Source organism: Aspergillus vadensis (genome assembly GCF_003184925.1).
Source record: "Aspergillus vadensis CBS 113365 unplaced genomic scaffold BO88scaffold_2, whole genome shotgun sequence".
Classification (NCBI taxonomy): Eukaryota; Fungi; Ascomycota; class Eurotiomycetes; order Eurotiales; family Aspergillaceae; genus Aspergillus; species Aspergillus vadensis.
In genome coordinates, this window is record NW_020292040.1 from 2187427 (window position 1) to 2210189 (window position 22763).

The window sequence follows — 22763 nt, forward strand, 5'->3', positions numbered from 1 at the left end:
AAGCCCTGCAAAGTTGGACTCTACATCGGTACAACTGGCACCTCCTCGCGCGGACTGACGCTTACCCGCGCCGCACACCTAATCTCGATGGAGACCGACTGGTGCAGTACGAACCACAAACAGGTGTTTGGCCGGTCCCATCGGATCGGTCAGAGAGCCAAAGTCGTGTTCGCATATGTCTTCCAAAATACCCAAATCGAATGCGAGCAACTTGCCCTCGAGAAGCATTTAGCACGATTAGCACTGGGAAAGACAATAGACTCCTACAGCCGAAAATGAACAATTATTCCCCCCCGGGGGGCCCCCGCAGCATCAGCGAACCGCAGAATCGAGAAAGACAGATCTCATAGAAATGCCTGTGGAGAGGGCTGTACAGTGGGAAGGATTGACGAATCAATTGAACAACTTACTGGAAACTGCTGTTGAATAAAGCGAGCAAATGAGAGCCATGGAGAACTCAGGATCATTACACCCATACCTGCACAGTGGATACCTATCGCACCACTTCATTAACCCCTATCTTCGGAGTCTGTTGCAGACATTACCGTATTCCGAAAGCGAAGACCCCGGGTGTCTGGTCCTCGTCGATAATTCTCCGAACCGGTTCTCCTTAAGGTCCGTGACCATCTTCATGTGGCACTCACAAGCTGAAGCAAGGGCTCATGTGTGCCCTAGACAACAGAAAGACACGCACCAAATATTGCTGACATGATTGTGTGCCATCGACAGACGACTGCTTAGGGCTGTGCAAAATATATACCCCTGAAACAAGAGCCAGAACATATCGTCTGCCATTCAAGATTGCTAGCCCTGCTGCCCATGTTAATAAAGCAATCCTTCTACAACACTGAATATGAGGGGGTTAAAAGCCAAACCAGTACCACCGAAGATGCCTAAGGAAGCAGAAATGAAGGACGAGTCCACCCAAGTAGGATGGACGACCAACTTGCTCCCCAAGGTGTCGACCACTACAGGCGCAATAGTGATGCAAGCCTTCGAGCCTGTTTAAGTTAAGCCAGAAATGGGGAATAGTTTTTGGAAGTTTGCCATCGCAGATGGCCAGACTATTGCAGATCTGGGTAAACATGAATCATTATCTTCCCAGCATTTGGTCCACGCAGGATCCTTTTTCCGTTGACATCAATCAACAGACATGTTAATGTTGTATGATGCTTGGCATAAAGCATCTGGAAGCTTTCGTTTGATTAGCAGCAAGAGAAGAGAAGAATTTCTCTTCAAAAAACGCATCATTGGTTTTGAAACTGTTATGACAAATATCAAATAGACGTGTGACATTAGCCTTTCACACAATGACCCATTCTCGTTGGCCTTTTGCGCATTAGGGCTGTCTGTGTCTGCATGACTGCCATGTCTAGTTATCATACTATCCCGCGCGATGTGGACGAGGTTGATCCCTTCTGGAGAATGCAGCGCATATTAAGGGTATTATCGACCTGGATCATGCTCAACAAGACTCAAAAGACCTGAGATCCTATGCGATGGTTGACGAAAACAACGACATATTGTCAGAGAATGCGACATGTCTCCCGTCATTTATTTTGTGAACGCTGCAGGGTCAAACCTCCAGAACTTGTGTCACAACACACACATGTTTGATACCCTACCTCACAAGCTCTCGCCGACCAGGCGATCGGACGTGTTCTTCGTGTGGGACAAAGCCGGGTAGTGTAGTTCAGGGCAGTTTCAACAACTCGGTGTTTAGTAAGAATCTGACGAAGGCATCCCGGATCCTGTGGCCACTTTGAATTGGGAGCTTCTCAGAGCATCACGTCCACCGATCGTTTCAGGCTTCCCGGCCGACTGACAATTGAAGTGGCTTGCACCATGCATAATCGCATTTGCAGAACTAGTATCTAAGGAGAATGAAGTCGAAAGGCGATTTACGCTTTTCCTCAATTATGATATGTCTATGCATCTCTCACTGTCGAACATCGACCACCCGTTGCTACCGGGGTTCCAGCAACACGCCCGCCAACAGGGCGCAAAATTAGGACGAGGAGAAGCAACAGGAAGGCTGAGTCTGTTCACTGTGTGCTTGTTTCTCGTGTCATGCTCTATGGCCAAGAGTTAAAAGTACTGGCGATGTGGCCGCTGATAGCAAGAATATCGTCTGGCATATCGCCATGTAAAGCTCCCACTGGTTGGGTTCTCCAAATATCAGCGATTCTCTATATATATGGTACCAAGCTGTACGAAGCACGGACATGTGTTCCACGAACATCAGTTAGACAAACTTCACATAGTTGTTCCGCACCATCTCTTCGAGGAACGATCAAGCAGCTGTGGCTAGCCAATTACTACTTTCCGATTATTCGTTAACTTTCTTCAACTGGGTATACCCAATATGGGAAAGCCAACCTGCTTGGCGGACGACTGAGGCATTGCCTGCGGGCCCTGGTGCTACTAGAATTGGCAGAGCAACGACAATCTGAATAGTGCACTTTGGCTCCGCCTTTTGCTGCGGCACCTGCCCCTGCTGTCGCGGTAAGTTATTTTCTCACGAGGGTGCACGCGCGAGGCTAATAACAAGCAGCCTCTGTTGTCTTAGGTGGGCTTCACTCCTGTTACCTCTATGCAAGGGCGAAACGGTGATTCTTTCGAATGCGTTGGCCGCCCCGGTCACCAAGGGTGCCTATGTCCGCGGACCACCCCCGTCTCCCGCGGGCACTCCTAGGGCTCAGTGAGATCGTTCTATCGCGCAGCGGGTGAAAATCGCAGTCTGGGCTTCGTCCCAATTCGTGGATCTGCCTGCGGCAAGCTGGCTCGCCAGAATGTCCGCGGAGCACCCAGCCGTGCTGCAGGACTCCCTCCCTGGAGAGGGCAGCAGCTCCTCTTTGGTCGAGAACACCGCTGGATTGCGGAACCGATTTCGCGTTCAGCACACTTCTCGTGCCCCAGCATCAAGTTATCCGAGTCGTTACCGCACTTGCTTGGTGCCTCGCCCTACAATTGAAGCCAGTAGTCACAGCCAACTTCCTTATCCGGACAGACAATAAGTCATAAGAAGCAGTTTGAAGCTCTCGATTGTGTTTTGGGAAAGGCCCGAACAAGATGTGAGCATGTCTCACTATGTTCAACCCAGAGGCCTATGCTGAGGCCGCTGCGCAAAGACGAAGCCAAGTGGTGACCAAAACGGTCCATGGGCTGCGAATATACTTTTCACCCTATCTCGTTGAAGCGACTGAGGGAGGTGGTCTACTGATGGCTGGGTATGAACGTTAGCTTATTTCTTACACCCTCTCTACAATGTAGCCCCAAGCGGCTACTACCCTTGCGCCATCCGTCGGTTGTTCGGTTTATACCCTTGAGCTGGTGTTCCTGTCGAGAAAGTCTCGTGCCGATGATATATCTACGTTGTGTGCATGTCCTGCATCAGCATATCTCTCAGGAACTGATCAGAATACCACTCAACAAGCATCGAAGGATGTCTCAAGACCCAATCTTGTTGCTGTTGTCCCCATTGAACATTCAGTGCCAGGATGGACTCACCAGCAGAGAAATCGCAATGGACACATGGGGCACCACAAATACCTGCCATGCGAATGGCCTGGACCTAGACGTTCAACGCACAGAAGTGGCTGCTTGAAGTTCGTCGTGCCGTTGCCAGCCCCTCTCGTTTACATCTCTTCCTTTACACCTTCGGTCCATGTCAGCTGGAAAATGCAACCTGCGTGTTCCAGGTGCCGCGTCAGACTGGCAGCGTGTATGGTGCTTGCATTAGTTTAGCATCTATACCATCTGTCCGGGGCCCTTCGGGCAGGGCCACGTAAAGACGCGGGTGATGCTCTTGCGATGTGCTCTACAACCGCTGCAATTTTTATGCAGCAGCAACCTTGCGAGATACAACATTTTCACACGAAGCTGAAACTTCATTATGTTCTTTATATCGTTTGATAAATACCAGAAGAAACCTTTGACCCAGCGCAAACAGGCAACGAATCTATTGTGTGCCTGGTTTGGTAGATGGTATGATCAACGAGATGATAACAGGAAACAACTGCGGTATGGATATGGATATGGAAATATATTGGCCGAGAGAAGTCGAAATTCTGTCCAAAATGTCCAAGGATCACTGGGCTCAAGTATTCTCGTTTTGATGGTCGATCGTTCGTTCCAGGAAGGACACAGAAATAATCTGTCTCATCGGCATGACTGTGCATATGCAACTTTAATTTGGCGTCCAACAACAACTGCATTACTAGATGAAAAATCTATACACGAAGCTCACCAGTGTTCCCAAATATATATCATGATCCACTCTTCTAAATAGCACCCTCTACTTATTACATCTATCTACCCCATATATGGTGTAGAACGAGAGTCCTTCATCCACCAGCGGCCCATTAGACGGCAGGCGAATGTCCTTGTAACCAACATTCGCCAGGTCCATAACTATATACACGAAGTCATCGTGGTCGAAGCCATGCGGTCTTCGAACACAACCCTACATTAACAGAGCGACTATATCAGAGAAATCAGGCCTGTCCAAAGGAGCGACAGATACTGAAGAGAATATGTGCGTTGCGGACGAACACAAAATGAAGTCAGAGGATACGACCCGACCACAACGAAAGCTTCATCCATCTCCCAATACCTTCATCCCGTGTCTGAGGGTTTCTTCTGGCTATAATCATCCCTACAAGATCTCCTTCGCAATGGTCTTCTCATCGTCTTCTTGGGCGAGGGCTTACCTTTCGACCACAATATCGTCGGCAATGGAAATTCGAGAATGATTCGTTCGAAGAATACAGATCTGCAAGGCACTCATTGCATGTGCCACGAATCGCACAGACTATGTACGGAATTGCAGCACTCCCCGTTGGCGACAGACACTATACTTGCCTCGCCACAAGTACATGGAAAATACCTGGAAAACTACTGGTTCTCTGTCTATACCGGGCTAGAAAAATCCTTGAACGACATGCAACACTGCATATCTTCTGTGGCTCCTCGGACCACTGCCGGCTGCGCTTTTACTTTACATTTAAATGGATGCATCAGTCTAGCAAACTGAACCACAGTTGGATGTGATCGTGACTGGTGATGTCCAGAGCGAACGTTTCAGGGCAGCGACTACGACAGGCCTTGAAAGGTCGCATTCGTATCTTGCAAGTCCGATAGATCAGATCTATCTGAGCGATGATGAAAATGTAAGCCAGTGTACACAGCCTGAAAAATTGAGCATGGCGCGGCGCATCGCATATGGAATCTGTTTCATTCGTCTTCCAGCAGAGATTGACCTGATGTTTCTTGGCCTGCTTGCCACATCATGACCTTACGCAGGTCGTGCTAGTGTGCAAGAGTTGGAACGAGAGATGGTTTTCAAGAGGGATAAATTCGTATTAGTGGAAAATAAACCTACTTTAGTTGAGGAAACGAGGAAATGCGAGGAACTGGCCACATGTGCTACAAGTCCCTTTGGGCTTTATGCTCGTTTCTTGCCTTTCCTAGCACAGGATGACCTGGCACCAGTTTCTTTTGATTTTCTAAGGCTTGGTATCAGATATGGTTGAAGAAGATACGAACCCGTGCGTTGCCGCGGTTGGGGGTTAGAACTTCACACTATCCTCTGCTTTGCAAATCAAGAGCAGGCCAAGTTGGCAGCAGAGGACAGGGTGACTTTATCACCCTATCTATAATGTCAATACCAATCTGGTTTTGACTACAATTGTCCTCGTCCAAATTGTATCAGGGACACTGGATGAGACAGTACATGAGATATTTAAATCAGGCGACTCATATACTTCGCAGTCGTCTTCGGGCAAACATAGCAGATAACAGAGGGCCGAGTCTATGGAAAGACTGCAAAATTCCCGTCAAATATGGCCACCCGAATGGCCTCCCTCTATATTTACCCCTTTGGGTAGATACTGTCAGAAAGGCGAGTGCTTGAACAGCGACGGATGGGTATCCAGACACCTCAAAACACATCGTGGAAACAGTCCAGAAGTTACTGGCATAAAAAACCTTCTTGCCGCTATCAGGGCACTGTGCTAAAGATATGTTGTAGGGGAGCTTAAGACATTGGCGTTCCGCGTTCCGGTTACCCACAGTCCAGCATTTTCAATGGGCGTTGGTGTTAGGGAACGTATTGTTGTCCGCTGCTACTAATCTTAAACTAACTCGCCCCTTTACTGGGGTAATGGTACCGCAGGGAGACTGAGATGTTTCATCACATCCTCCCGCAGACAATCAATGACAATACCTGCGCAGGTCGGTTGAGACAGCTACTGAAACATCTTATGGTCAGAAGAGTCACCGCCTGGGAAGTACCGATTGGCTCTAAGCGTTCCACTGAACGCGACATCCCGCCTATGGTGAGAAAGGTCTATGAAGGGCCGTTTACTCTGAAGGAGCTTGAGGCATACGATGCATGTTGAGAAAAGTAGTGAGCAATTACACTTGTTGAAAAATTCCACGATACAAGAGTGTGGATACCGAAAACGGTGGCTGCTAACATATGTCAACCAACATGGGGCTTAATGCTGAAGCTTCACATCACTGACTTTTATAAGGCTGAAGCTGCGAGGAATGGTTTCCTCCATAAATACCCCACTGCTTACAAGGACGAACATCAACTGACTGTCCTGTGAAAGAGGCCATTGTACAGATAAAACCTGCTCGAAAACATCGCAGCAACCGGAAGAGTTGCCCTGGAGAAATACTGCCACTCACATATATGGCCATGCTGCAGTTAGCTGCTTTTACTGAGGGCGTACAAAACCGGCGACAATGAGTATAGCCCGTTCGTCTATGAGCGGGTTTCACTGGGTCAATGACACAGTCACCATAAAAAGTCCACTTCCTCAGCATTTTGGTATAGAGCCCAGCCAGAGATCGGAAGCGGTGCTTGTTTCATTGTACATGTGAACGCTACCTTGATGGCGGTGGTTCAGCGGAATGGAATGAGGTATGCTACTTCGTTCATCAGTCTCCATCAAACACATTGCGCAGGGTCTATTCCAAAGACTAGTTGACGCATTATATCTGTGTTGGCGAGGACTCGTTCGAGGGCTATGACGTTATTGTTTCCATGCCTCGCTTATATAGCGTTGTCGAGCCTTGTTCCTTTCATGCTCGCAAGCTTCGAAGCCTGGAGTACAGAAATGACGAACTCGATTATTAAATGATCTGCTTTCATTATAAGAGAGGTTATAAATCTTCACACGCGAGCTATTATGGCCTTTGCACTTGACAGAAACCGGCATTACCGATTTGCTTCCTTACTGCCAACAAGAATGGAGATGATATGGACAGTCCAGCCCGCTCGATCTGCACCGTCCGTTAAAGAGCTAATAAACCGCACGGTTGCAGATACACCCGTCTATTATCCTTGGCTCTTTGGCCGACGTCGTTCTCCGGGCGAGGTGTCGAAGAACCATGATCCGGTTGGAGATTGGCTTGAGAACACCTCGCAGCAGTGCTTCAAAAACCTTTCTATCCATGATCACGAGCAGCAAGACGGCCCGCGTGGCACTGACGATTCGGACGATTCAGGCGCATCAGACTCTCCATCTGATTGTCTAATCCAGTAGATACTCATGAACATTCTGACTGTGTTGACTTTGGGATGGATTGAAATTGCTATGTAATGAGCTTGCGCCAGCCTCTATATCAGGCCTGATGATAACTACCCCCTGCGGCCATGACACAGACCTTCTTATCTGATGTCTCTACTGACTGAGCACACCAAACTATATACTCTCCAAAATCCGCCGGGGCACTAACTATACCTTTGTGAAAGCCTTCTTTCTTAAAAACTGAATCAGGGAGTAGAAGTTGACTGTTAATCCCAATGACCTTTCTATCTGCTTAGAATTAGACCTATTTGCTCTGGCACGGAGCAACTTGGTAGCATGTCCGTCGTCAGCGGATATTACGTGCTAGGCGGCGACATCGCGCGTAAGAGCAAGAGTTAGCTCATTGACTACAAACATCCCGTCGGACAGCTAATTGTTTATGGCCTTGCCACGGTCGGTGTTGGAGCTGTCTCAGAGCAACCGGCTAATATCTACTACATCGATCAGGCCAAATGGAGTAACTTTGATATCCCGAATGCTATTATAGACTTTTTTTTATAGAGGCCAAGCATCCAATAACCATCAAGTCCCCTGTTGAACGCTTTGAAGATCAGGGTGACTCTCATCGCTAATAAGACACTACACGAGTTTTGCAACCCGGTTATGGGACCATCCGGCGCGACCGGTAGCAACCCTTTGGTGCTCGCAGACGACGTGGCTGCGTGGATATGTCCCGTACTCAAGACTATATAAGATGCAGCAGAGATACAACAGAAGATTGACAATCTTGCCACGCGGTTGGCGGCCTTGACGGATAGACTAAGTAATCTAAACCCGTTTTGAATTGCGGAAGAGACAACTAAGAAGGCCATAGCCCTGCACCTTAACAATAAAGCCGGCAAGAAGGTCGTGCAGGACGCCCTGCGCGCCGCTAAACAAGGATAGCTCAACACTACTTACTCGCACGTTTTACTCTTCGTCAACAGTATGCCTTACTCATCATCAACTACTCACTGCTTTTCTACTCTTCGTCGACACTTACTCGTATGCTTTACTCTTCTTCATCGACTGCTCACATTTTAGCCTTCGTCGACATTCGCACGTTCATTTTACTCTTTGCCGACGCTTACTCGGCTTTACTCTCCATACATCTTACTGTTACTACATTCATTCAACACTCATAGCGATGATTTACAACGACGTTGAGGACAACGGGCTTCAGAAGGGCGGGACATTGCAATGCGCCTACCAAATCGGGTAGCATGCCCCCTCTCCTTTCTCCTATTATATATATTTTGCAAGCATTCGAGACTCATCTTAGAACATAATTAAACTACTATCTATCTTTTATTCATTTTCTTCACATTTGTTTTCTTTCTATCTGCTTAGAATTAGACCTGTTTGCTCCGGCACGGTGCATTACCACCACCGGGAGCTATGAGTGATGTTTTGTTCTCTATGTCACGCTAGCATATCAGCACACACAGAGAAAGAATAAGAAAACTTTTCTCCAGGTTTCTGTTATTCGGTGCCATTGAATCCTGGTGGCCCGGATGTTTCGGAATAAATATTATACAGGCTTTAATAACTCATCGTCTATTGTCAGACAGCTACAGGTCTTAGCGGAGTGTTGGGGCCCTGCCCACTGGTTCCTGTTAGTGATATCCTGCCTGAGTTCGCCAAGGAACAAGGCGGCATTTATGCGGCTGATTAAGACAGCGGAGTGGTGCAATGATCTGTGCACTCGCGACTATGACGCTAAAGCCCTGAGGTAGATTAACAGTGTATACCAGTGCGCTGGGCCTGTGATCCCTGAGTTGAGCGAGGTTTTATTACGCCTCGGTGTCTTCTTATTGCACATCAACTTCCTCAAGCAGTTGCAGAAATCTGTTTGGTTCACACAGCACTGCCTTGACTTTCCTGAACTGAAAATAAAGAAAGTTAATGCTTTATTTTTGTCAGATGACCAGACTTAAGAGCATGACACAGGCCCTCTATATTAATATAATTTTTCTTGGGCTCCTCCATCTCCTGCGGAAGAATAGCTGGTGATTAACTAATATTCCTAGCATACAGGATTATATGGATACGGAGGGGGTTATACCAGATAATGAGGAGAGCTGGTTGGCCTGCGATATCAATGCTGTAATCGAGGGGTCTTCCCACTGGAAGAAAGTCCGGGAGATCATCGAGAACATGGACAAGGAAGAAGGAAGCGGCGCCCCCCGCAAACACTACATATATCAGTGCTCTGTCTCTGCTGATTGTTTCTATGTTCCTCAGACTGTCAATGACAACAGACATATAGACGAAACAGCTCTGGTGAGGAGGTAACGAAGAGATATCTAACTCTCTTACGAGGACTCTGGAATGCCTCTGGATACAACCAGTGATAATAAAGACTATACTGATGCAGAAAGGTTCAGCAGTCATCCTGGTTTGGCAAGTCTACAATCATCAAGTCTATGGAATGTAATATATACACACATTGTTAGATTGAAGTAACATACACTATACCAATAACCAGCTAACTAGATCTATCAAATACACGGTATCAATCCTTATCTACTGATTCAGATTAGTAAGGTAGACAGATCCGATACATCAATACCGGAAGACAGTAACGTAAGTTATGTATCGTGTCATATACAGCAGCCGGGGTAATGATACATCCGTAATCCGAGACATCTCCGGCGTTAATACCATGTGGAATTCTGTCTCCTCGACTCAAAAGGTACATCGTCGTCGCTATATACGAAGTATACATGAGAGTCACAGTCTCATTGTCCACGGATTGTAGTTATGAAACACACCATATGGCATATTCTATCGTAAATATACAATGCTTAATATGATTAATCACCACAGTACAATACTCTCCTCTCAAATGCACAATCACACAACCCAACAACGTAACCACAGCATAACCTTCCATAGTATAGTCCATTCCAGTCTAGTTTAACCTAACCCAACCTACCCTAACCCAACTCCCAACTCCACTTCCCATCCCCCCCGTAGTAAGTTATAGTAAGTTCCCACATCTCTCCCCTCTCCCACCGAGTCCAGTCCAGTCCAGTCCAGTCCAAGTTCCGTCCCCGCCCTTCAGCCGCGCCACAAACTACCACACCCGGCATCCCCATCGAAAACTCCAGAAGAAGTTTATTCATTCATAGCGGCTTTCCCCCTATCCCTACTTACTTACCCATCTACCTATTTACTCTCTGTAACTAATTAACTAGTTCGCGCTCGGCCCTGTTTCATACTAGTTGGGTTTCGGGATTTGAAGCCTCTTACATACATACGTACATATATAGCATAAGCACACATATGAGTTACTTAATATATGCGTTGTGTATTAGGAGTCTTTGTTTGTAGGCAACCAAGCAATTAACATACTACACACCTCGGTAGTTAGTATGTGATTAGTAAAAAGAAGAAAGACTTGGCTCAGCCAGCCATCACATCACATCAACCCCCATTCCCAATGAAAATATGACGGTAAGTTCACACTCCGGTGAGTTTCTCCCACGGTCGAGAGTTCAAATGTGGAGATGAAGGTTGGATGGATGGATGGTGAAGCGGGTATATCGGATCGAAGATAGAGGGAAGCCCTACCTTCCATACTGGGCGGAAATCTGTCTTCCCTTCGCATCGTGGTACATACTAATCTTGGTACGACCGTTGATTGACTTGCTTGGTAAGCCATTCATCATTAACGGAAATGGATAATTGATCTAGTTAAGTATTTGCAGGTAGAGATTGTAGCCGTACCATATCGGGAGTTCCGCTGGATAGATAGACTAGATGGTTACTGTGATAGGTAGTGAGGAACCGGTGGGGCGGGTCTCGGTCGGGTTCATCGGCAATCGTGGATATAACTATAACAAAAACAGTATATACGGAGGAGTTACTTAACTTCGTAGTTTGTACGTTTGAGTATGGGGATAGTTCGGATGTAGGTGACTACGTATCTATGTTCTACAGGAGAGGATGATGATCTCCGGGCTAATGTCGCGGTCCGTCGGATGGCGTTGGTGTCAGGGGTGGCGCCGTTTCGGGCATCAGAAGTTCGTAAATAAACCAAGGAAAAGGGCTCAGCTTCGTGGAGGCCTGACCGGACTGGCGCGCTAGTTTACTTAGTTACTTAGCGTAGTAGTAGACTTGACTAAGGTGACCTGCGTACTATCTATCGTCATGACTATCGGAGCTGCTACCCGACGCGCGCAGGGGGTAGGGGTGGCGGTGGGACTGTCAGGTACTCTACTTACTCTACCTGAAGCGAGTTTTCCTTGTTGGATAACGCGTTCATGGGCTGAATAGGGGCTAGGAAGGGATAAATGTTTGATTGATTGATTAATTGATTGATTGGTTTCACTGGTTATTTTCGGATGTTTTATTTCAATTGTTGTTCTGTGGTATCTTTGACCCCTTGCGAGGTGTTCGCACGGCTCCCTCAATAATTGAAGCCAGAACACCATTATGTGGGACCCGCGATGTCTATCGCGCTCATGATTCAAGATATCGTATGATCGTTATCTCATGCTATGAGACTCACCAACTCCGTGCTACCGCCAGCGTGGCTAGTGTTGGGTTAAAGCAGTGTAAATGGGACAGAAAAGCAGATAGCAAAAGTATGCAGAAAAGAAGAAAGGAAAGAAGCCAGAAAGAAGCCCCAGCACCCTATAATAAAGAATTACCCTCGTGAGCTGTGATGTCGTGAAATTTGTGAGGATGAGTCTCGAAGAACATCAGGCGCTCGAGGCCCTACCATCCAGTCTTCCATGGCAAGCCATTCGCTCCAACTCCGCTCCGCTGCCTCAATCTCGGAATCTAGCGGCCCCTGTAAGGGACGTAGGAACGGAATTGTCTCCAGCGGTGGCATGTCGTAATCCTTTTTAACGGCCGCCCAGCCACCACTCTTCGCGGCGAACAGGTAATTGCGCCGCTCCTGCTCGTGCAGAGGTCCAATGCCCGCGCCCCATTCGTCCCCGAAAAACCCATGCAACACGCCAGGGAAATCCATTCCCGTGGCCACCAGGCGGCGGATGTATGGAATCAATGAGACAGATGGAGGTAGATTCGAGGCAGGTGAGGATGTAGATGACTGGCTAGCGGCGGATCGGGATGGGTCGGCATGAGAGTTTACGACAGGATTCGACTGCCATTGGAAGGGGAGACGGATGTTCAAGAACGCAGAGAGTGCTTGGACTGCATCACTGTGTTGCGCATGATCAAGAAAGTATCGCTGGCAGCTTTGGTATCGAGGGTGCCATTGGAAGATGTCAAAGTTGTCGCCTGCAGACGCTTGGGCCAGTCCCACCATCGCGGCCGAGTTGAATTGCTGGAAGTCATGCATTGGGGAACCGGACGAAGGTTTACTCGAGTTTCGAGGATTCCTGCGCAAAAAAGAGACTTAGTCACTTGCTTCCACAACCGTTTGTCTTTGCTAGTAGCCCTCGTTCACCATTGCCCAACGGAGCGATTGAAGTCGGAGACGAAGGTAACAGTGAAATGGACAACCCCGTAGCAAGAATATGGGGTATAAATCGCGAGAATTATGGAACCCAAGTGACTGAAGAGTCAATGAGACCGTACCTGCTGGAAAATATACTCCGACCACGACGGAGGAGAGAGACTCGATGTCGCGGGGTAGGAGTCGGGGAGGGCGATGGGGAGGAGCGAAACAGAGTCCTGATCGCAAAACCTAGTCCTCTACCCGAGTGAGATTCATCCATGGACATCTGCTAAGCGTGATCCATCTATGAGGGGAAACAGGCGCAGCTCATGACAGAGCATGGGTCGAGGCCAAGGAGGGGGAAGAGAGAGCGGGTGGATGAGGTAGTTGGAGGGGACAAGGCTTTATAGAAAGAGAGTCCATTGGAGAGATGAAACGGGGGGTATGCGACATACATAAATCCTCGGACCCAAAGAAAGGAAGAGGCTGTGAATTGAGAATGGAACGGCCGAAGGAGAAAAAAGAGTCAGATTGCGGAGCAGCGCTGGCAAGTGGACGTAAGTAGTCTTGTATATTGTTTGGGACCTGACGAGCGACTAGAACCAGAACGGGTGTACCCGATAGGGTCACGCAGGCAGTTACCGGTTAACTTCTCGGTTTGGGTTGGGCTGGACTGGTTGATGAGAAAAAAGAGGGTTGTTGGTTTCTCGAGAATCTGTATCATATAAATAAGAAGGTTCTGATACTTTCTTTTTTATTTTTATCTTTCTTTTTTGGCATTAAATATTTTCTTTGATAATAATTTTTGTTCTTTCTCTTTTCGTTCAATTTTAATTCGGGTCTGATGGGATTTTTTTTAGGCCACAGCCAATAATGATTTTTTAGTGAGCAGCAAGCAATAAATCCCAGTGCTAAACCCTCCACCCCCAAACTAGGCAGTGGTCCGTTGGGAACAGGGCAACACTGGTTTAGTTCTGAGCGGAATCTTACCCGTGGTAATCCATCAAACCGCATACCCGATCACGATTATGAAGAAAGTTTAAGAATATAAAAAGAAAAAGAGAGAAGCAAATTGACAAAACAAAATATCTTAATAAATAGAAACCAAAGATGAGAAGTAAAAATCAATAAGAAGATAAATTGTATTACCTTTGTTACATACATCGGAACTGGCAAGACTGATAGATTTCATGCTTCGTTTTTTTTTTTTTTTTCCCCCTGCCCAAAAATAAAAAAGGCAAAACCAGGTACGGCCATCAGAACCCGGGAAAGGGAGGGCAGACTAGTGTAGGGAAAGGGTGTGTGATGGTGCCCCGTACCTTAGCAGCTCCGCCCTTAGCGGATGGCAAAAAGCGCTGGTCATCGCGTGTCCTTTTGGGCTGGTGGACCCGGAAAAATGCTGATAGGCCCGTCGCTCAGATCGAAAGATATCCGTGCAGCTGCACAAAGTCTCCAAGTACTTACGTCTCGACTTCTGAGCAGTGGTGGTAGTGCGATTAATAGCATCCCTTAATCGGTGCCTTCGACAGCGGTCAGATCTTGAGCTGCATCGCCTTCTGAAACTGCACCCGGCTCAGTTGGGTAAGCTGTGGGATGCCGGCGACATCCTTCACATGCGGTGGTTGAATCTCCGTGCAGTCGGGGAGAGTGCTCGGCCTGGACGATCAAGTATCATGAAGATGAATTCTACCAGGGTACCGCAAAGAAGAAATAAAAAATATAAGGAAACGGAAGAGAATAAGAAAAAGGGAAACTGTGCGAGACATGAGATCGTCCATCCGATCCTAATCCGACCCAGTATCTCTCCCGCTGTATGCTGACGGTACCAGACCTTCCCGGGCCCCATTCGTTACCGTGGTCGGTAACAACCATCAGCATCCATGCCAAATGATGACACGGCGCCCAGTCCATCGGGTTCAAGATGGCCAGTCTAAATGGCGATGAGGTCCGGGGACTGCCCCATCACCAATCATCCTTCCTGTCAGCCATGTGTCCTTGGCACGGCCGTATTATCAAGCCAACGAACCCCTTCAGCTTCAGCTTCAGTATCCCAGTTCGCATCGCTCATCTTCGCGAAGGATGCGGTGTAAGTGGCGTTACCATAGTCTCGTGTGCTAGTAGTACATGCGGCGGTCAGGAACTCCTCCCCTAGACTATCAGCTGTGGGATGGTGATTGATTTTCCTTGCCTTTCCTGTCTAGAAGCCTTCGAGTCCAAGCCGCCTGGCAGGCCCATTCTCGAGTTGGTGCCATCAACTGGCCCGACAGACGCGAAAAGAGATATTACTGTGCTAATGCATGTTGGAGTTTAGCGGGGTGCAGCATCGACAGCGCAAGGCCATCCTGCTGTTCTATTCTTTTCTTTTTCTTCTCTATGCTTGCCAGACTGTGTTCCTCTGTTGACTATGAGGTCTCGTAATCAGCACCCTGATCTCACACACTATTGCCTTGACCTGTTGGCTTTCGAAAGGCACGAGCAGTAGCATAGTGAAATTTGTTAAGACTGCAAATTAGTTTCGGGGACTGAAACTGCCAATACGTAGGATGATGAACTGGCCATTGGCAACCACTCGGATTCACCAGTTGCGTGAACCACCAGCAGGCACAGGACAGGTCTTCGACTCCTTCGTAGCCTCTACAACAATGACCTTGTCATTGCTCTAGTCTTGACATCTTTCATGCAAAATATCGGGAAGCTCGAATGACGCTCTCTGGAGTAAAGCAGAAAAGGCCGAAGAAGCAGAATTAAGTCCGACCTGACTACCAATAGAAAGACGTTACTTGCTGGATAGTAAGACCGAGACAGCCAGCTGACCCGCAGTCATGCAGGTCAACAACTCCTACAGGGCTTGCTGGCAAGGGTAAGTAGGTATGGTAATTAATGTACTATACGGTCGGGCACTCGGTAAGGATGTGGTTCCCGATCACTGAACTTCCTCCTTCTCACTTCTCCCTCTCGGTGCTAGCTTCAAGGACGGGGTTCCCTGATTCAACTATCACTTCCGAATCGCTTCGGCGTCTTACCAGAAAGCACGAACTACTCGATCTTAGGTGGATTCGGGCCACCAGTGAACCAGCGAGCCTTTGCTAATCAATTCAATCACACTGTAGGGTCCGCTTGGCTGCCTTCCAGCTCAACTAAGCTAATGCCACAGAATTTGCCACTCCGTGACGCCGCGGCCTTCTTGACACCAGCCCCAGATCCACTCACTGCAATAGCGAGGCCGTTTCTGCACCTTACTGGTCGAGCTATTGTGTTACTGAACCATTGGTAAGGTCGATGCGGTGATGACATCCCGCCTCTCCCTCTATTGATGTTTTCCCCTATTCGGCCAGCTCGCATCCTAGCTGAGCTGATACAGGCAGAAGTATTCATACGCGGCGAAAAAGAAATAACTCGACTGATCTATCAGCTATCAATCCTGACTGAGGTCCGGGATATGCCACGCAGCTGGTGAATTGATACCCTTCAGTAGACCAACTTGTGGCTCCGATAGCAACATATGCACGCATGCTCACAGCATGAAACCGGGACAGCAGAAGAAAGAAACCCCGGATGAGCGGTGAGAAAAGTATCCCAAACCAAGCACCAACCAGCTATTCACACCTTGCGGCTTACGAGACGCCATGCTCAAGGTGCAGGTGATATGCATTCGTCTTTCGGGCGGCTTTGACAGATACCTGGCAAAACAATGTGGTGCGATGCTGCTGGGTCGTATCTCTGCACTGCGAACCATAACTCATTGTGGCTTACTTGGTCGGTGGCTTGATCATTATGTTACCGTTGGTGGATCTGAGACGGCATTTGCTTTTTCCCTTTCTAGGTCCCGGTGCGCATGGGCTCCAAACAGGTTAGGTGCTTACAACATCAATGTTGTCTAATGCTTTTCGTGCGCTTAGCACGCCTTACCGCACAACACACCATGGAGTCAATGCGAGATGACCGTTAACCGCGTTATATGACACCGGTATCGTTGGGGTAGAGGCCACTTTCCATGTCCACCAGGAGGGGCCGGTTCCAAGGAAAACAATTCCGATGTTTATTGGAAAAGGAATGTTCGGCCCTTTTCATACCAATATATCAATGACCTCTCCCTGTTGTACACAGTATTCTGGTTGGAAACCATGCAAGGTGAGTCTACCTAAGTCTCAACTATTTGCTCCTTCTGGGTTTTTCGAATTACCGCCGGCCTATCAATGGGGCAGCGTCACCACACCAATTCCCGGAATTCACGAAGAGTATGTATGCACGAGCACGTTCATCCTATCCACCATGACAGTTCCAGGCCGTCCAATTGGCTGCTCGCTAATCTAAAGCTGCATAATGCATTGTGCTCATGTTTGACTTCGCATGCGCCTTTGCCACCGAAAATTGACCCGTCGCGCGGCCGCAACCTGAGCGGAGAGAAACTAATGGAAGTGTGACATCTCACTTGGGCAAGCAAATACGGGCTCGGAGCCGACAACCTCCAGGCAACTATTGGAGGTGGACACCGTATGTAGGGGGTGATCGGAGCTTACTTGGGTTATGCATGTTTTTCTTTTACTCTTACCTTTTTCATAGGGTGTAACTTACCGTTCTGCCCTGTATCTGAAACTCTCTACTGGCCGGCTCGATTTATACTCTGAGTATCCCTTCTCTTTACCATCCCCAGGACGGATATCATCCTGACCGACTCAAATGGTACCTGCTTGTTCTTTGCCAACCGAGCTCATTCTAACTCACATAGCATCGAGATTTTCGCCCACGATACTACCTACAGCAAGCGAACAAATCTGGCCAGACGGCGACCCCGACGCCACAGCGATCGACATCACAGCCACGGCATGTTTTGCCACCGTGGCGGGGCAGTCCTCTCCAGCCACATATTATTGCCACTAGTTTGCACTAGCCACAGATCTCTGCAAGGATCATGGGTTTGCCAGCCACACTAGCTGCTGTTAGTGTTGCGATGTTGCAGATGTTGACCGAACACTGATGCTGTCTCAAGCATGTGGCTCTGATCCGTCAAGGTGGGTGAAGACTCCACTGGATGTTGTGGGCTGCTAGTGCTAATAGTAAACAATAGTGACCAAAGGCCGCTTTACCGACCATTTGTGTCTTTCTGATCGGCGTCGTGATGAATGTCAATTATTCGTTTACGCAGGTGACATGACGATCACCAAAGCGGAAGTGCATCACCACCTCATGAATAGGCTTTGACAGCCTAGTCCCGTGTGTTCCAACCCGCATAAACGAAGCGTCAATAGCAGGGCGCTTAAGCAAGGCTCACCTACCTGTTAGGAACGTGCACTGAACCCAGACGATTCGGCAAGATGCCAAGGGGTTATTCGGTCTTTCAATCAGAGTCATCCGTCTCTGCCACGGTAGACTGGTGTCAAGCAGGGGAGTATCCTTGTTTGTAACTTAATGCCTCAACGCATTTCGACAAAATCTGCCTCACTAATGCTTCCTCACGCATAGTGGTGGATGTACAGCATCATGCCAATGCTCTTTGCAATTCCCCATTATCCTTGGCTTCAATGCAAAGACACGAGACGTTGGCCCAACTTCGTCTATCACTTCAGAACAGTGCCGACGCATACCTTAGCCTACTGACTTCCAAATCTCTTCATGCAGTATACTAAATGAAACGACATACGACGTGGAGACATTTATGGTTACTGGATTGCCGCTAACCTTCAAGTCTTCAAAGCAAGTCTACAGTCTTGCCGTGAATGTGGGCCATAGTGTGGAATAACTTCCGAGACAACCTCGTGATGATATCCCCTGGCGCTTCTTCGACTCGAGCCAATCAGATCAAGCAGCGCTGAATACACCGTCCTTAAATTGTCAGACGTCTATTCTATCGTTATACGACATGATAGGAACCGCATGGTGAGTCACTGTTATATGACAACTTATTAAGTTGAAGAGGAAGCCCAACGGCCGGGTTCAGAGTGTCGCAGGAGACTCCAGAGTTGCACTTGCACTGGGCTTTTGGAACGAAGCATGTGAGTCCCTTGCTTTTTATTGTTTAATCGAGACTCACACCGACTTACCATTTGAGGGCCCAGGTCAAACTAAATACTAAATTGCGCCGACGGGCCTAGAAATCGGGATTTGGTGTGCACGAGGAACCACGAGCCTCATCTGTAAGTGTTTCGCTTCTTCATTTCAGAGTCTGTTGCTCGCCATTATCATGGGTATATCCTTAGTGAAAAGTAGGGTCATACCTCCGGTCACGGTCTCGGCTACTACAGGAAAATCAGGTGTGCCTTGCCCGCGGGTCTACAGCACCTCAGACATTTTCTAATACCAATTGAGGAGATCTTTTCGAGTCAGGAACTCTCTCAAAAGACTGTGATTGGCACACGATCGCTGAGCTATATCAAGGAGCTTACTTTAGGCTCGCCAATGATCATAGCATGTTCCCCAATGTCCTCACACAGGCAGCCTCCGGGGAACCATTTAATTCATACTTATACCGGGTAAATAATTAAAAACCCCCTCTTTCCCGAATGAGCTCCTCTATACTCAATCTGAAACGAAACGGTCAATGGATCCTTGGGTCCAGCAATCCGTCCACCGCGGCAGACCAACCAACCACGATCGATAGGGATGTGACGTACTTTACACATCCCCCTGGCACTTCTCACGGCTCAAATTTGGTGCTCAGTTGACCTTTTACTCCTTTGGTTAGTTGTGTTACTATCCCCATAGAAAAGGGGAAATCTAAAAAGGGAAGGATGATCGCCATCGACCTAGTCGTCGGTCATATTTTCCTTTCAGGCACTTGCACTCTGCCGCTTGGTCGTATCAAATTACTGCTCTTTCGCCGACTGGTAACATATTCGTATGTTCGGACTCAGGCTCAGCCGATTACTAAAACCAACACCCACACCTCATCCGATCCATCGGAAGTGCTATAGTAGATTTGTTCGGAGATCTCCGTCTCTTCTGAAAGCGTAATTTCCCATCTGTGCTGCGGCGTGTGGTGTGTATGCTGCTTTGACCGTTTTAGCTTCCAACCGAACGAATATACGATTTCTCTTATGTTAAGTCATTTGGTCGCCGTACTTGTCATGTAGGCAACTGAACAGTGCAGATGGCGGGTGAGTCAAGGCGCCTGGCTCGGAGAATTTGTCGAGTCAGGTTCTGTCATGTTGCGACGCGTCATCGAGGTCGAGGGGTCATAGCTTGTTACATTCGTATTACCAACTATGCGTAAGATGGACTTACACTCCTGATGTTTACTATACATAACCAGGTCATTGAACTCAATAAAAAATCATACAGACAATATATGTTACTACGCACAAATCTTACTTACCTCTAAAGAAAATGTATATATGCTTGAATCCTGCTATGATAACATCAATCCATTGTTACCGTGTATACCCATCCAACAATAGTGAAGGTAATACAAGATCGATCGGACCGGAACTGAATCTTACTAGTACCCGTACCGGGCGATGGGACAGTATTTCCGACGGGCGATTCTTACCCACATATGCAAGATCGCCGCTCAGTGACCCCTCGCCCACCAAACTCTAATACTTTACTAGGCAAGAATTCCGGCCAGGTTCTCAGGAGAAAGATATGCACATTGCGAGTCAGAAGCTATGATTCAGTAGAGTACCCTGCATTATTGATGAAAGCAAAACACAGCACAGACTCTCCAGTAATAGTAGTTGCCTTTATAATTAATAACCTAACTAGCCTGTCAATCAGCATTGACCATCACTATACCAAATGCTACTATCATATTATTTTATACTCTTCACATATACTACTATACTACCACCCACACACAACAATACTACTACATTGAAATTTCACCAAGTAAATCTCATGTGTCAAGGAAATACAATTCCGAGTTACCCCGGCTTCGGCCGTATAACATATGGTACTTTTTTCTTTCGGCCGGGAGAGAATGAAAAAGAGTGTGTGAGAAATCTCGTCAGACAACCCATTTCCGGCATCTGGTCGAGATTAACCTCACTTTTTTTTTTTTTTCATAGCCTCGGTCCACTTTCCAGATTTCCGAGATCCTCGTCTCGGGTGGGGAGATCGGCAAGGGGAACAGTAAGAAAAAAAAAAGAAAAAGGAAAAATAACTCTCAGGGCCAGATGCACACAAGATCTCACATGGTATTTGGTCTAATTCCGTCGCTTAATTCTTTTTTATGAGTGGGGAGGGAGAGAGAGAGAGAGAGAGAGAGAGAAAGGAAAAGTCAAGGCCCCATTGTGTGGTTCAAGATAGTGGTTCTTACTGTGGCCCTACAGTGGGATGTCAGAAGTTTGCGTTGCTCCACATTCTACGCTAACTGCTTTCACTTCCGCCTTCCTAAATAGGTTAGAATACACCTATTCTGCCTACCAAAACAACACGTACAGAGCCCTGAATCTTGAAGCAAGCAAGCAAGCAAGCCATACAAAGATGCCACCACGCAAAGAGTTGACCCCAGAGATCCGTGCTAGACTCTGTGAGTTAAAAGCAATTGGATGGACCTTTACTATGATTCATAAACGCTATCCTCATATTCCTTATTCTACTATACAGACTACAATCAAACGCGAGAGTACGCGAAAGCAGCAACACTCTGCACCTCGCTCCGGTCGATCCAAAAAGATCACTCCTGAAGAACAGCAGAAGTTATTAGACTTGGTTGAGCAAGATCAACATATAAAAATGCGTGAACTCTCTACTGCTGTACAAAGCAGTCCTTCAATTAGAACAGTTCAGTGTCTGTTCCGTACTCTACACATGCAGAAATGGAAATAATGTGAGCGGCCAGAAATTACTCCTCAACATGCAGAGAAGAGATTAAGATGGGCTTAATAATATGCAGAATATACTGCTGAAGACTTCCTATGAGTTATCTGGTCAGATGAATGCTTAGTTGAGCGCGGCGCAGGAGTTCGATGAATCTATACCTTTTGATCACCAAAACAACAAATCATTGAGCGTGATATTCATGCTGTATATTGTGGAAAGGGTGTTAAGCAGATGTTTTGGGCTGTTTTTAGATATAATAGATGTACTGGTCTCTTACCTTTACAAGGAGATCCAGAATTAACGCGTCAAGGTGTTACTGCATGGATTATTCATGGTATTTATGAAGCATTTCTATTTGAGATATTACAGACTGGGGATATCTTCATGCATGACGGGGCATCTGTACACCAAGCCTATATTGTACGCGAATTGCTTCAAGATATGGGGGTAGAAGTCATGATTTGGCCGCCATACTTACCTGATTTGAATCTTATTGAAAATCTATGGGCTATTATGAAAGCCAAGATATACGAACTACATCCTGAGTTGGAACGCGCTTCAGATACTGAAGATACTTGCTAGAGGCTTATAGATGCAGCAATTGAAGCCTGGCATGCAATTGATGAAAGAGTGCTTTGAAATCTATGTTAAACCATGCCTCATCGCGTACAGGCAGTCATCCAAGCGGATGGTTGGTATACAGCTTATTGAGTTCTAGATAGAGTTCTAGATAGCTTAATTAGGAAAGCGGAACGGCTAGCGTGGAACAAGGGGCAACGCAAACTTCTGACATCCCACTGTAGGTACCCTCCTTCCCTCCCTCAACCCCCCTTTTAGTCGTACTTGCTCTGTGGGAAATCCCCCACTCTGCAATCAGAAACCTTTTACATATAATTGTCCGTCAAGGGGCCCCCAATTTAATCCCATGGTTCAACTCGTCCTGGATGTGCGCCCAGTGTGTGGCCGTTTACCCTAGATCTGGCGGGCTTGATTGGCCTGTACAGGTA

At 47.4% G+C, this 22763-nt stretch overlaps 1 protein-coding gene across 1 annotated transcript; it reads right to left on the reverse strand.

Moving 5' to 3' along the window:
- Nucleotides 1-12126: 12126 nt before the first annotated feature.
- BO88DRAFT_109108 (uncharacterized protein) lies at nt 12127-12996 on the reverse strand. Its single transcript, XM_025701252.1, has one exon. It carries the CDS (start codon nt 12895-12897, stop codon nt 12235-12237), a length of 663 nt encoding a protein of 220 aa, XP_025567742.1. The 5' UTR covers nt 12898-12996; the 3' UTR covers nt 12127-12234.
- Between the last annotated feature and the right edge of the window lie 9767 nt (nt 12997-22763).